Below are 14,935 nucleotides of genomic sequence, written 5' to 3'. Positions count from 1 at the left end.
TAACTGTGTGGGTTAGGCGGAGAGGGCCTGGGCAAGGCACCCTGTTAGACAGTCAGTTCAGACTTGATGGGCCAAAAAACCTCTTCTGCAATGTAGGAACTGCCTCAAGAAATAACAACAGAAAATGCTGGAAAATCGCAGCCAATCTGACAGCATCTCTAGAGAGAGAACAGAGCTAACTTTTCAGGTCTGCATGACACTTGGTCAGAGTTTCAATGAATTCTTGAACTTGGACTTTGGGGTGTTTTCCAATATCACAATTGCATTGTGTATTTCAATGATTTCAGTGAACACAGTTTCAACGTATCGAAGCAGGTAAAGACCTGTCTCAGGAGATAAGAGCGTTTGATTGGGCTCAACATTAATTGCGATATTAGGATCAAAGGTTGTGGGGAGAAAGCAGGTTTCATCCACTGAGTTGGACGATCAGCCATGATCGTGGTGAATGGTGGAGCAGGCTCGAAGGGCCGAATGGCCTCCTCCTGCTCTTATTTTCCATGTTCCTATGATTCAATCAGTGCCCCAAAGCTAGATTTCTCCTCAATAATTAGTGCATTTGCACAATAAAAGGCTCAAAATGCATTCATTAATTTTTTAAAAATTCAAATTATGGGCAGGATTTTACAACCTCACTCAGGTGAGGCTCACAGAGTCCAGCTCAAGCAAACAGAGAATTCTGTTCTCCACCCTCCCGGAATCGGGGCAGGCGAGGCGGCAAAATTCCAGCTTATGCCTCACTTTTATTTTGTGCCCTAATTTGTTTTCATGTATCTTTCTTTTTTTAAAAAAAATATGGCTGGGGCCTCAAAAGCTGGAAATATCCCAGGCTTTTAGGGATCACTGTAAGGACATTGATAGACTTTTAACTCCAGATTTTTAAAAAATTCACAACTTGCTGTGGTGGGATTCAAACCCAGGACCCCTGAGCATTACCCTGGGTCACTGGATTACTAGCCCAGTGACAATACCACTACACCACCACCACCACCTCTACCCCTACTCACAAAGAAGGCTCACCAATACTAAGCCTGCTGATAATTCTCACCCTGAGAATCCATTACCAAAAATCTGGTGATTATTTGCACATTGCAACTGATCTGAATCTTTGTCCAGTATTTAAATCGTGTATTACTGTAATGTATTATGAGAATTCTCTCCCAGCTATTGACAGGAAACGGAAAAAGGATTTTTTGACTTAAATAACAATTGAAGAATGTCATACCTTGTTGCTTTGATTTGCTTGTTGGACCAGTAAAAGGGCACCAGATCATTATATTCATCAAACACTCCCCACTGAAGATGGGCCCACTCATGAACAAATACCTTACCTGTAAAAATAAGAACATTTGTTTAAAGCAACCTCTATTTCACTCAAACTTAAATGGATACATTAGGACTCCTAATACTATTGCAAAGAAACAATCAAGGCCAAAGTACAATGTTTGACATGAAGCAGGATTAGGGGGCAGGTATTTTGTCAAAGTAAAGGAGAGGGGAAGTAGGGTGAGGGGGAGAAGAAGTGATGATAGGAGGGAAAGGAAGGAAGGAAGGTAGGAAGAGAAGTTTAAAGTTTATTTATTAGTGTCACAAGTAGGCTTACATTAACTCTGAAATGAAGTTACTGTGAAAATCCCCCAGTTGCCACACCCCGGCGCCTGTTCGAGTACATTGAAGGAGAATTTAGCATGGTCAATGCACCTAACCTGCATGTTTTTCAGACCGTGGGAGGAAACTAGAGCACTTGGAGGAAACCCACACAGACATGGGAAAAACATGCAGACAGACAGTGACCCAAACTAGGAATCAAACCCAGGTTCTTGGAGCTGTGAGGCAGCTGTGCTAACCACTGTGCCACCCTAATCCAGATAAGATTATCCAGATAAGTATTAAATGTCGCTAACGTGTCTGCCTCAACCATCTCACTTGACAGTGCATTCCAGGCCCACACTATCCTCTGTGTAAAAAACTTGCCCTGCACATTTCCATTTTGTGAACCTTCTCCCTCTTTCCTTGCCCCCTTATGATTGTCATTTCTGCCCCAGGAAAAAGCTTCATCTTATGTTCATCTTATCTATACCCCTCATAATTTTATAAATTTCTGACAGGAATCATGGCCAACGCACCTAACCAGCACACCTTTCGGACTGTGGAGGAAACCCATGCAGACACAGGGAAGGAAGGATCAGATTGATGCAACTTGGCATCCCTGATTTATATTTTTAGATTCGTTGTTAACACTCCTGTACATTTTGTATTTGTTTTTGGTGTGAATCAAACAGTTCTGAAATAAAAGGGAGTTTTTAGTTGCGTTTAAAACTGCAGTCACACTACAGTACCAATTCCTGCCTGTACTTCCTAAGACAAGCTCGAAAGCTCATTTGTTACAATGGCTTTCTTCAGGCCTTTGCAGAACATCACCCAAGGTAAAGGTTCGCTCAGTTTCAGCTTTGTGAATCCAAGGTGAGTGTACTTCCATTTAGAGGGGGAGGAACAATAACGAACAAAATATGAAAGGAATCTCCTGCAAAGTTGTTACCTCTTGCACCGTAAATGGCGATCAGGCTATCGTTCAGCATGAAGTTCGAAGTAAAGTGAATGTACCGCCCCTTCTCACCACAACTGCCATACTGCAGGGTATATGGGTCATCTCCATGTTGAACATGGGGATTAGCAATGATTACATCAGCCTGTTAAAATAAAAATGAGGGAAATAACACCAGGGAAGCAAGTAAACTATCCAGAAACTACTGTAAAACATAAACAGCAAAGGTGTGGACAGAAAGACAGCAGAGGAAAAATACCAGTAGGACAAAACAACACAAAGGATAGAAGCAGGAGTAGGTCACCAGGCCCTTCAAGGCTGTCCCACCATTCAATGTGATCATGGCTGATCTATGCTGGCCTCACCTCCTTTTCTGTCCATTTCCCCCCAGCCCTCTATTCCTCAATCTGTCGAACATTTATCCACCTCCACTTTAATGCTTCTAATGATCGAGCCTCCACCACCCTTTGGGATAGAAAATTCCAGAGATTCGCCAGCCTCTGCGAGAAGAAATTTCTGCACACCTCAGTTTTAAATGACCAGCCCTTTACCTTGCAGCGATGTCCCCTTGTCAAGGCTCTCCCACTAGTGAAAACATCTCACCATCTACCCTGTCAAACAGCATCCCCCCCACCCTGCCTTCAGCATCTCTCCTAAATGCCAAGGAGTACAGAGCCAGACCATTTAGTCTCTCTCAATAGGACAACTCTCTCACCCCAACAATTGGGAAGGTTGGAAGAAGCAAGGTTTTTTCCTCTGAATGCAAAGTAACAAAATACTTTTTCACTAAATTCTCCTTTTAAATGAAGATGTGTTGGCCAAGTAAAACGGAATGCATTTTCCAAACCTTGCCACGTGTTACTTGGATTAAATGAAACCAGTGATGCTGTATTGCACATTTTCTGAATTATCACAGTAAAGAGTAAGTAAATAGAGTAAAGGGGAGATGATGGCCTACTGGTATTATTACTGGACTAGTAATCCAAACACTTAGCTAATGTTCTGGGGACCTGGGTTCAAATCACACCACAGCAGATGAAATTTGATTTCAACAAATAAAATATCTGGAATTAAGAATCTACAGATGAGCATGAATCAACTGTCTGATTCACTATTGCCCTCTAGGGAAGGAAATCTACCATCCTTAGCTGCTCTGGTCTACATATGACTCCAAAGCCACAGCAATGTGGTTAACTCTCAATTGCCCTCTGGACAAGGGCAACTAGGGATGGGCAATAAATGCTGACCAGCCAACAACACTCATGTCCTACAAATGAATTAAAAAAATGCATGTGTGACAGATTACCTGCAAAATAGAAAAAAAGTAATAATGCTTGTGATATCATTGTTCCAGCTGTTACCTTTTCATATGACTGCTTGGTTGGTCTCTGATATTCGGGTTTGGGTGTCCAAGTGATGGGCAGCAGAATTTTCACATCTCGATAATAAGCTCGATGTTTAGTGGCATTGTACAAGAAGGAAGAAGCTGAAACCACCATTTCCTGCAGGAATCACAGTTATTGCAACACTTGTGAATCACTCTGTACTCTCTCCATAACGCTGACAGCCATTCCTTAAGCATGTAAAATGTTAGTAATTAAATTGCAGACTTTGAAATCACACTCGGGTATTGGGTGGGCAATGGGGGTGGAATGTGGTGATTGGCAGGCATTTATGACTTTATTACACTTCTGTCCGATCAACAAAATCTGACATCGATACAGAGCCTCTAACATTGCAAAATGTCCAATTAAGGCACTTGGCAGGAGCATTACGAAACAAAATGTGACACCAGGCCACACAGGAGACATTCTCTCTTCAATCTTCTTCCGTGGGGAAAAAGATACAAAAGTCTGACATCACATACCAAACGACTCAAGAACAGCTTCTTCCCTGCTGTCATCAGACGTTTGATAGAATCCTACAGTGCAGAAGGAGGCCATCTGAGACCGCACCGACCACTACCCCACTCAAGCCCTAACCCCGCGCATTTACCCTAGCTAGTCCCCCAAAACAGTGAGGGGCAATTTTGCATGGCCAATCCAGTTAACCCGCACAACTTTGGACTGTGGGGGGAAACTGAAGCATCCGGAGGCAACCCACACAGACATGGGGAGAACATGCTAACTCCACAGGCAGTGCCCCAAGCCAGGAATTGAACCTGGGCCCTTGCTGCTTGAAGCAGCAGTGCTAACCACTGCACCACTGTGCCACCCACTAATGTCCTTTAGAGAAAGAAATCTGCCTCCGTACCTGGTCTGGCTTACATGTGAGTGCAGAGCCACAGCAATGTGGCTGATTCTCAACTGCCCTCTGAAATGGCGTAGCAAGCCACTCAAGGGTGACTAGGGATGGGCAATACATGCTAGCCATCCCAAGAATAAATAACAAATAATGAAAAGCAGCCAATAGGTGCATCGAAGATTGGGATAACTTTCATACCTTTATTTTTGTGATGAGAAGTAAATCCTCTGTAAGGTCAGGATTAATTGCAATGACAACATTATCGTAACCGTTATTCACCAACTTCACCTTAGAACATCTTGCAACGTAGACAGAGATAAGGCACCCCAGGGTCAGGAGAAACACCACTATCGATTTCATTACTATAGCCCCACTGAAAACTCTTCTGCTCACAAGTGAGGACACTTGGGAAGTTAAACTAATTTATACTGAACCGGATCAAAGTGTTTCCTGTCAGCCAAGAATTTTATGACAGAAATAAGGAAATCACCTTGAAAATACTCTCTAAATTACTCATTTGTAAGATAGGCGCTATCAGGCTTCCTTTTATTGGTGTTGATGAAATGGACAGTGAGTCTTGGATTTTCATCCCCAAGGCGGATACACAGTGTCAGGAATTCCCTGGCTTCCTGCAGGGAATTCTCAGGGGAAAATTGTCTCAAAGCACAGGGTCTCCAACTCCATCCCACCCCCTGCTCCCGGATGCAGGTCAAAGACAGCCACAGGGGTGGCGGAGTGCCAAGATGAACTGGTTAAACAGACGCACCTCAGCTCTCTAGAAGCTCAGCTAAGATATTTCATTAAATTTTAGGCTCTCTAGGTTTCACCCCTCACACACCCCACACACCTCCCATGCCAACTCAACCTCCCCGCCTGCCACCATGGCCTCTTGTTGCACCAACGCCAACTTAGTACCCATTTGGGACACCCCCATCCACTAACCGCCATGGCCTCTAAGACCCTAAATGGCTTCTTAGTAGTAAGACCCCTACCCATTCCTCTATTATGACTCTCCCAGTATCCACCATGTACACAGCTCAGGAGCCAGACCAATTTGAAACACAATGAAGTTTCATTTTAAAGTTTAAAGTGCGGCAGTGAGGCTCACTTATGTGTCCTAGTAGCTACACACATTCACACACAAGGTCATGTCCTTTGCAGAGAGAAGGAGCAATGTTCATGATATTTTCAATGAAACAAAAGCTTGGGAGTCAGCCATTCCCTGCCCCTTCCCCATGACAATGCCTCGACCAATCAGAGTCAACTGGTCTGAATGAATTCGAACCAAGGCTTTGCGGTTAACTGTTCCCTGGTGCATTCTCCATTGCAACTCATATACCCAGAGTCCACATGCCAACCAGTCAGCCCTCGCTTCTCGTGCAGTATAAATTGTTGTTCCCTTTGGTTTCACAAGAAGAGGTTCTTGGGAACTGACCATGCCGAAGTGAGGCATAGATTGAGTGAGGAGTTGAGAATTTGGTTCAATGGGAATTGTGTATGTGGGGGTTATAGAGATCCTCCTTTTCCTATTTTTTTTGTCAGTCACCAGTGGCTGATGACTTTCCTTACTTGCCTCCAAGATGGATGAGTGCAACTTTCCATTGTTTCATCTGAGTAAATTATTAATTAATTAACTAATCAAAGAATTTAGTTTGATTTATTATTGTCACACATATTAGTATACAGTGAAAAGTATTGTTTCCTGTGGGCTATACAGACAAAGCATACTGTTCATAGAGGAAGAAAGAAGAGAGTGCAGAATGTAGTGTCACAGTCATAGCCAGGGTGTGGAGAAAGGTCTACTTAGTGCGAGATAGGTCCATTTAAAAGTCTGATGGCAGCAGGAAAGAAGCTGTTCTTGAGTCGGTTGGTGCGTGACCTCAAACTTTTGCATCTTTTCCCAAACGGAAGAAGGTGGAAGACAGAATGTCCGGGGTGCATGGCGTCCTTGATTATGCTGGCTACTTTTCTGAGGCAATGGGAAGTGTAGACACAGTCAATGGATGGGAATTTGGTTTGCGCGATGGATTGGGCTACGTTCACAACCCTTTGTAGTTTCTTGCAGTCTTAGGCAGAGCAGGAGCCATACTAAGCTGTGATACAATGAGAAAGAATGTTTTCTATGGTGCATCTGTAAAAGTTGGGGAGAGTCGTAGCAGGCGTGCCAAATTAAGGTTGGACAGAAACTGCAGGGCTGGCAGTGTGCCATGATTGCAAAATATAGAATGCATCATGGTCCCAGACAAACATATCTACAGAAAGTGGCTGCAGTTTAGATAACTCTGGTTCTGAGTCACTGAGCTGGACTCTGAGGATATTACAAGGCATAAGGAAGGGGTTGAATTACCTTCACTCTAACAGGAATTCATTCCCCAGGGTTAGGCAGATTCTTAGAGTTGACCAGTGGTCAAGTGTGAATAGACAGGTATGGAGAACCAGCACGTAATGTTGGAGCAGTCTCAGCCCCTAGCTTTGTCCAACGGGTATGAAGTAAAGTCTACAAGGTGAATGAAAGGAGTTTATTAGCATCACAAACAGGCTTATATTAACACTGCAATGGAGTTACTGTGAAAATCCTCTAGTCGCCACACTCTAGCGCCTGTCCAGGTACAGTGAGGGAGAATTTAGCATAGTCAATGTACCTAAACCTAAGATTCTGTCTGAGATCACACTGGCACTGTTGGCAGGGATCACTCTGTTTTTCACGCCGGAACCAGCACTCTCAGTTTTTGGTAAGATTTTGCCCACTGTATTATTTAGGGAGGCAGGCCCAGTTATATTGAGGTCTCTTGTACCACCATGGGGCCGTCATGTTGGGATGGAGACAGATGCAATATAAACTCAGTGCCTGGAGCAACAGGAAGGAAAATCCACTCCTTTTTTTTAAAAGATCTGACTCAAAGGTGAGTGATGTTTTTAAAAGATATTTGCATAGAAAGGGCACAATGTCCATTTCCTAAAGGAGGGGGAAGAATCTCTGTGCAAAGTTCACGTCATTACTTTTACACAACATGTGGTACTTCCTGCTTCTTTAAACTTTGCATGATAATGTGTATTCTGGTCATGTTATGTAGTAACATGTTTCAAGGTTGTCCTTTCACGCCATTTTAGAGAGCACTTGAGAGTCAACCACGTTGCTGTGACTCTGGAGTCATGTGTAGCCAGACCGGGTAAAGACAGCAGATTTCCTTCCCCAAAGTTCATTAGTGAATCCAGAGGGTTTTGTGAACTGATGCGTTTGATTTGATTTGATTTCTTATTGTCACATGTATTAACATACAGTGAAAAGTATTGTTTCCTGTGGGCTATACAGACAAAACATACCGTTCGTGGAGAAAGAAATGAGAGAGTGCAGAATGTACTGTTACAGTCATGGCTAAGGTGTAGAAAAAGATCAACTCAATGCAAGGTAAGTCCATTCAAAAGTCTGACAGCAGCAGGGAAGAAGCTATTCTTGAGTCGGTTGGTACATGACCTCAGACTTTTATATTGTTTTCCCGATGGAAGAAGGTGGAAGAGAGAATGTCTGAGGTGTGTGGAGTCCCTAATAATGCGGCTGCTTTGCAGTGGCAGTGGGAAGTGTAAACAGAGTCAATGGATGGAAGGCTGGTTTGCGTGTTGGATTGGGCTACATTCATGACTTTTTGTTGTTCCTTGCGGTCTTGGGCAGAGCAGGAGCCGTACCAAGCTGTGGTACAACCAGAAAGAATGCTTTCTGTGGTGCATCTGTAAACGTTGGTGAGAGTCATAACTGACATGACAAATTTTCTTAGTCTTCTCAGAAGGTAGAGGCGTTGGTGAACTTTCTTAACTATAGTGTCGGCATGGGGGGACCAGGACAGGTTGTTGTGGGCTGTTGGGAGGTAATAGAATGGGTCCAACCTGTTGGGGGCTGGAGGAACTTCAGTAATTGCAGTAGAAGCATCCCAGCTACCTACTAGTAGGACAGAGAAGACATCAGCCCCATGTTAATACTGAGTTCATAGAATCATAGATCCCTACAGTGCAGAAAGACAGCAATTGGCACATCGAGCCTGCACTGACAACAATCCCACCCAAGCCCATCGCCATATCCCCACATAACCCCCTGACACAAAGGGCCAATCTGCCTAAACTGCACATTTTTGGACCGTGGGAGTACCTGAGGAAACTCACGCAGACACGACGGGGAATGTGCCAACCCTCAGCAGTGCTAACCACCATGCTTGCTAATGGCAAGGTCATATATTGAAATGAAGTTCCTGGGGTCCCGCGGCATGTGTCATGTCATTCCCCTGGCAAGGGGGCTAGGGGAAACTCGCTGGTACTTTTCTGAGTCTCTCAGAATTTTTGAATACACACTGCCGTTCCTGCAGTCGGACAGTGTGGGCTCAAAATCACCCCCATACAGTCGGAGTTTAAGGGGCAAAGTGAGGCATTCCAGATTCCCTGATTCTGCAAAAGCAAAGTACTGGCAGCATCGATATGGAAACTGTTCACGTTTCAGCTCTGTGACCTTTTGTCAGACTTTTCATCCCTGATTGCATGTTCTTCTCTCAATGGACCTGTGAGGATTTCTGATGTAGGGGGCAAATTAGGCAAATAAACACATCCCCATAGATTTAGCAACACTAACATGATATTAGCTTTAGAATGAATAATCTTGGATTATGGGAATGTAAGCCAGCCAGGGCATAGAAGACAGCTCTGCATAATTAACAAATAATTCTCATTTCAAACATGTATTTTGAATTTACAAGATGGATGTGTTTTGCTTTTGGTTACATTTTGTGAAACTTCAGTGACAAAATACAGGGAAAGGGAAGAAACAAGAGATTCACTGAAAGCAGTAATGCCATCAGCAGTGGTCGGGAACAAGATGGCTACCAATACTAGCCTTATGAATAGGGTCATACAACTCTGAGAGGTAACGCAGTGGTGAGCAGACATGAAACGTTTGTCAGGGTCGGATGAGAATCAGGTAGGTTCAATTCAGTGGAAATCATTCTCACATTTCACTGCCCAGCTTCCCATATTGCTGAGCAACAGAAGAGAGATAATGCCTGTAATTTAATAACAAATGAAATCCCATGAGGTAATGATGTGTGTTGTTATTAGAACATAGAACATAGACATAGAACATTACAGCGCGGAACAGGCCCTTCGGCCCACAATGTTGCGCCGACCAGTCTTATTTTTAAAAAAAAACATTGACCCACTAATCTAAACCAATCCCTTTTCGTCCATAAACCTATCCACCAATCTCTTAAACGCCCCCAAACTAGGCGCATTTACAACTGCAGCAGGCAGGGCATTCCAGTCCCTCACCACCCTCTGGGTAAAGAACCTGCCCCTGACATCCGTCCTATAACTACCACCCCTTAATTTAAAGCCATGCCCCCTCGTGCTAGATTTCTCCATCCGAGGAAACAGGCTATCACCATCCACCCTATCTAAACCTCTAATCATCTTATATGTTTCTATAAGATCCCCTCTTAGCCGCCTTCTTTCCAGTGAAAACAACCCCAAATCCCTCAGTCTCTCCTCATAGGACCTCCCCTCCATACCAGGCAACATCCTGGTAAACCTCCTCTGCACCCTCTCCAAAGCCTCCACATCCTTCCTGTAATGTGGGGACCAGAACTGCACACAGTACTCCAAGTGCGGCCGCACCAGAGTTGTGTACAGTTGCAACATGACGCTGCGACTCCTAAATTCAATCCCCCTACCAATAAACGCCAAGACACCGTAAGCCTTCTTAACAACCTTATCTACTTGATTCCCAACTTTCAGGGATCTATGTACACATACACCTAGATCCCTCTGCTCCTCCACTCTATTCAAAGTCCTCCCGTTAGCCCTATACTCAACACATCTGTTATTCCTACCGAAATGGATTACCTCACACTTCTCCGCATTAAACTCCATCCGCCACCTCACAGCCCAGCTCTGCAACCTGTCCAAGTCACCCTGCAAACTTCGACACCCTTCCTCACAATCTACCACACCTCCGACTTTGGTGTCATCAGCAAACTTACTAATCCACCCAACTATACCCTCATCCAGATCATTAATAAAGATTACAAACAGCAGTGGCCCCAAAACAGATCCCTGAGGCACACCACTCGTAACCGAACTCCATGATGAATAATTACCATCAACCACCACCCTCTGTCTCCTATCTGCTAACCAATTCCTGATCCAAGTACCTAAATTACCACCAATCCCATACATCTGCATTTTCTGCAGAAGCATACCATGGTGAACCTTATCAAACGCCTTACTAAAATCCATATATACCACATCTACTGCCTTACCCCTATCCACCTCTTTGGTCACCTTCTCAAAGAACTCAATAAGGTTAGTAAGGCACGACCTTCCCGCTACAAAACCATGCTGACTATCTCTAATCAATTCATTACTCTCCAAATAACTATAAATCCTATCCCTAATAATTCTTTCTAAAGCCTTGCCCACTACAGAAGTAAGACTCACTGGTCTATAATTCCCAGGGAAGTCTCTGTTCCCCTTCTTAAACAATGGGACAACATTCGCTGTCCTCCAATCTTCCGGTACTATACCAGAGACCAACGACGACCTGAAGATCAGAGCCAGTGGCTCTGCAATCACCTCTCTTGCCTCCCATAGAATCCTAGGGTAAATCCTGTCTGGACCAGGGGACTTATCTATTTTCAACCCATCTAGAATATCCAACACATCCTCTGTATCAACTACAATACTTTCTATTTTACACCCCTTCACCCCAGTGACCTCCTCAGCTACATTCATATCGTCCTGCGTGAACACCGAAGAGAAATAATGGTTCAATGCCTCTCCAATCTCTTCCGGTTCCACACACAACTTCCCCCTACTGTCTGTAACTGGCCCTAATCTTGCCCTAACCAACCTTCTGTTCTTGACATACCTATAGAACGCCTTAGGATTCTCCTTAATCCTATCAGCCAAAGTCATCTCATGCCCTCTTCTAGCCCTTCTTAACTCCCTCTTCAACTCCCTCCTAGCCAATCTAAAGCTTTCTACTGCACTACCCGAGCCCTCAAGCCTCATCCGAACATAAGCCTCCTTCTTCTTCCTAACCAACAAATCAACTTTTTTTGTGCACCACGGTTCCCTAGCCCTACCAATTCCTCCTTGCCTGACAGGGACATACCTATCACAGACCCGCAGTAGCTGCTCCTTGAAAAAACTCCACATTTCAGACGTTCCTAGTCCCTGTAATCTCCTAGTCCAACCAATGCTTCCTAATTCTCTCCTAATGGCCTCATAATTACCCTTCCCCCAGCTAAAACTACTGACCCGAGGTTCATGCCTATCCCTTTCCATCACTAAGGTGAATGTAATCGAATTGTGGTCACTATCACCAAAAAGCACACCAACTTCCAAGTCTAGCACCTGGTCTGGCTCATTTCCCAGCACCAAGTCCAATATAGCCTCACCTCTAGTTGGCCTATCTACATATTGAGTCAAAAAACCTTCCTGCACACTTTGAACAAAAACTGACCCCTCTAACGAGCTAGAGCTATAGCAATTCCAATCAATGTTAGTAAAGTTAAAATCCCCCATAACAATTACCCTATTACTTTCACTCCTAACCAGGATCGTCTCTGCAATCCTTTCCTCAACCTCTCTAGAACTTTTTGGAGGTCTATAAAAGACTCCCAACAGGGTGACCTCTCCTCTCCTATTTCTAATTTCTGCCCATACTACCTCAACAGACAAGTCCTCATTAAACTTCCTCTCTGACACTGTGATATAGTCCTTGACCAATAATGCTACTCCACCCCCCCTTCTACCTCCTTCTCTACTCCGACTAAAGCACTTGTACCCCAGCACCTGCAACATCCATTCCTGACCCTGCTCTATCCACGTCTCTGAAATGGCCACAACATCAAAGTCCCAGGTACTGGTCCACGCTGCAAGTTCATCCACTTTATTGCGAATACTCCTCGCGTTAAAGTATATACATTTCAAACCTCGCTCCGCCCCACCCCCACAATGCCGTGCAATGCCGTCCCCTTCTATGCCCCCCTCACTTTCACCCCCTCTACCCAGGATCCCACCCCCCCTCTGAATCAGTTTAAACCACTCCGCATAGCCTTCACAAATTTACCCCCCAGGATATTTGTTCCCCTCTGGTTCAGATGTATACCATCACTCTTATAGAGATCCCACCTTCCCCAGAATGAGCCCCAATTGCTCAAGTAATTAAACCCCTCCCTCCTGCACCATCCCCTCAGCCACAATGACAGGATGATTATTGACTCATTTGTATTGATGTTTACTGGGAAATGTCCAATGGAAAGGTGGGGAATATGATTTTGGGAATGTATAATTGCCTTCAAAGGGGAATTGTTCTTCAGACTGATATCCAGCTGCCTGCATTCTCTACCTTGAGTCAGGGCTTCCTCATATTGTTCTCCCATTCGATAGCTCGATTAAATAAAGTCTCGTCTTCAACATCAGCACACTGCATTTTGAGTCATTGTATTTACTTTAAGTCTGAGCAAATACATAGCCTTGTGAGGAAACCCCCAACTACAATTTGGCGCTGCGAGCAGAGTGATGTCACTGGTTTCAGAGGGCAGGACAGGACTCCTAAGTGGGGGGGAGTATGTTTTTATATTGACTGCCCCAATTAGTTAGAGGAACCCCTGTCACGCCATCAGGACCTGAATCATTGCAAGGGGTCGTGGGGCACAGTGTTACTGAGGGTTGGAGAAGACATGAGGAGTTTGGGGTGCTTAATATGGAGGACCAGCGGTGAAAAAGACCCCCGCTTGGTCCGGGAGCAGAGAAAGAGAGGGAGCCACACCATTGGGTGATGAGTCTCCAGAAAAAGAGGGAGCAGCACCACTGGGTGGCAAGACTCCAACAAAAAGTTGGCACAACAATAAGGTTGTGCTAAGGAGTGTTAAAAAAATAAAAAAGCGAGAAGTCCCCAAGGAGCGGGGTGCAGGAGACAATGATAGTCCTGGGTGAGCTTTGAGCGGGACTCAAGGGGTTAACAGAGAGAAAGAGAGAGATAGAGACAGAGACACAGAGAGAGACAAAGAGAGAGAGAGAGAGACAAAGAGACAGAGCTAGAGAGACAGTGACAGAGACCGAGAGAAACAGAGAGACAGAGACACAGAGAGAGAGGCATACACAGAGACAGAGAGACAGGGAGAGACAGACAGACAGACAGGCAGACAGACACAGAGAAAAAGACACACAGAGACAGACAATCAAACAGACTGCGATCCGGCAGCCTGTGGAGAGGACAGAGAAGGGAGAGCTAGAATAGGTAGAGAGAAAAAATCCAGTGAGAAATTCTCAGAAAGGGAAGGGGTTAAAAAGTAAGCACAGTAAAAAGTCTCATAACACCAGACTAAATCCAACAGGTTTATTTGGCAGCACGAGCTTTCAGAGCGTTGTTCCTTCATCAGGTGAGTGAGGACTTGTGTTCACAAACAGGGCCTATACAGGCGCAAACTGAATTTACAAGATAATGGTTTGAATGCGAGAGTTTACAGATAATCAATCTTAAGGTACAGACAGTGTGAATGGAGAGAGGGCCAAGTACAAGTTAAAGAGGTGTGTATTGTCTCCTGCCAGGACAGTTCGTGAGATTTTGTAAGCCCGGGCAAGTCCTGGGGGTGACAGAGGTGTGACATGGACCCAAGATCCCCATTGAGGCTGCCTTCATATGTGCGGAACTTGGCTATCAGTTTCTTTTCAGTGATTCTGTGTTGTCGTCTGTTGTGAAGGCCACCTTGGAGAATGGAGGAGGCTTGGCGGCTGCGTTCACAACACACGAGGTGGGAGAAATGATCCAGTGGATTAAATGAACACTTAAAGAAAAGGAACAGGTAACCGAGGTACAGATTAGGTGTGGGAAGTGAACAGGACAATAAAAGAGACCTTATGGAAGAGATGACAGTAGACAGAGTAGGACAGGATTAAAGCTGAGATTAATTTGGAGGATACAGAGAACAATACTGGGAATAAAAAGAGACATTCAGAGGGATTCTAAGGAGTAAAACACAGTTTAGGTGATCTCTATGGATGAAGAAACAAGCTTTTAAAAAAAGAAATAAAATAGACACTAATGGACAGTTGAAAACTCACAACGCTGTTTTCTGAGCTTGGAATAATTCTTAACAAATGGTG

The 14,935-nt window shown here is 44.5% G+C and overlaps 1 protein-coding gene across 1 annotated transcript in view; it reads right to left on the bottom strand.

Moving 5' to 3' along the window:
• Positions 1-14,935, bottom strand: part of LOC145347583 (calcium-activated chloride channel regulator 1-like) — a 75,395-nt gene that overhangs the window by 23,021 nt on the left and 37,439 nt on the right. Inside the window, exons 5-7 of the mRNA XM_080195168.1 lie at positions 3,904-4,044; positions 2,537-2,687; positions 1,223-1,328 (exon numbers count right to left, since the gene is read on the bottom strand). Coding sequence (XP_080051294.1) covers positions 1,223-1,328; positions 2,537-2,687; positions 3,904-4,044 — 398 coding nt within the window. The remainder of the gene's footprint in view (positions 1-1,222; positions 1,329-2,536; positions 2,688-3,903; positions 4,045-14,935) is intronic.

This window comes from Carcharhinus amblyrhynchos, chromosome 9 (genome assembly GCF_965287045.1).
Source record: "Carcharhinus amblyrhynchos chromosome 9, sCarAmb.v2.hapA, whole genome shotgun sequence".
Taxonomy (NCBI): domain Eukaryota; kingdom Metazoa; phylum Chordata; class Chondrichthyes; order Carcharhiniformes; family Carcharhinidae; genus Carcharhinus; species Carcharhinus amblyrhynchos.
The sequence above is the reverse complement of the archived record's forward strand: the minus strand, read 5'-3'. Positions and strand labels throughout refer to the sequence as shown.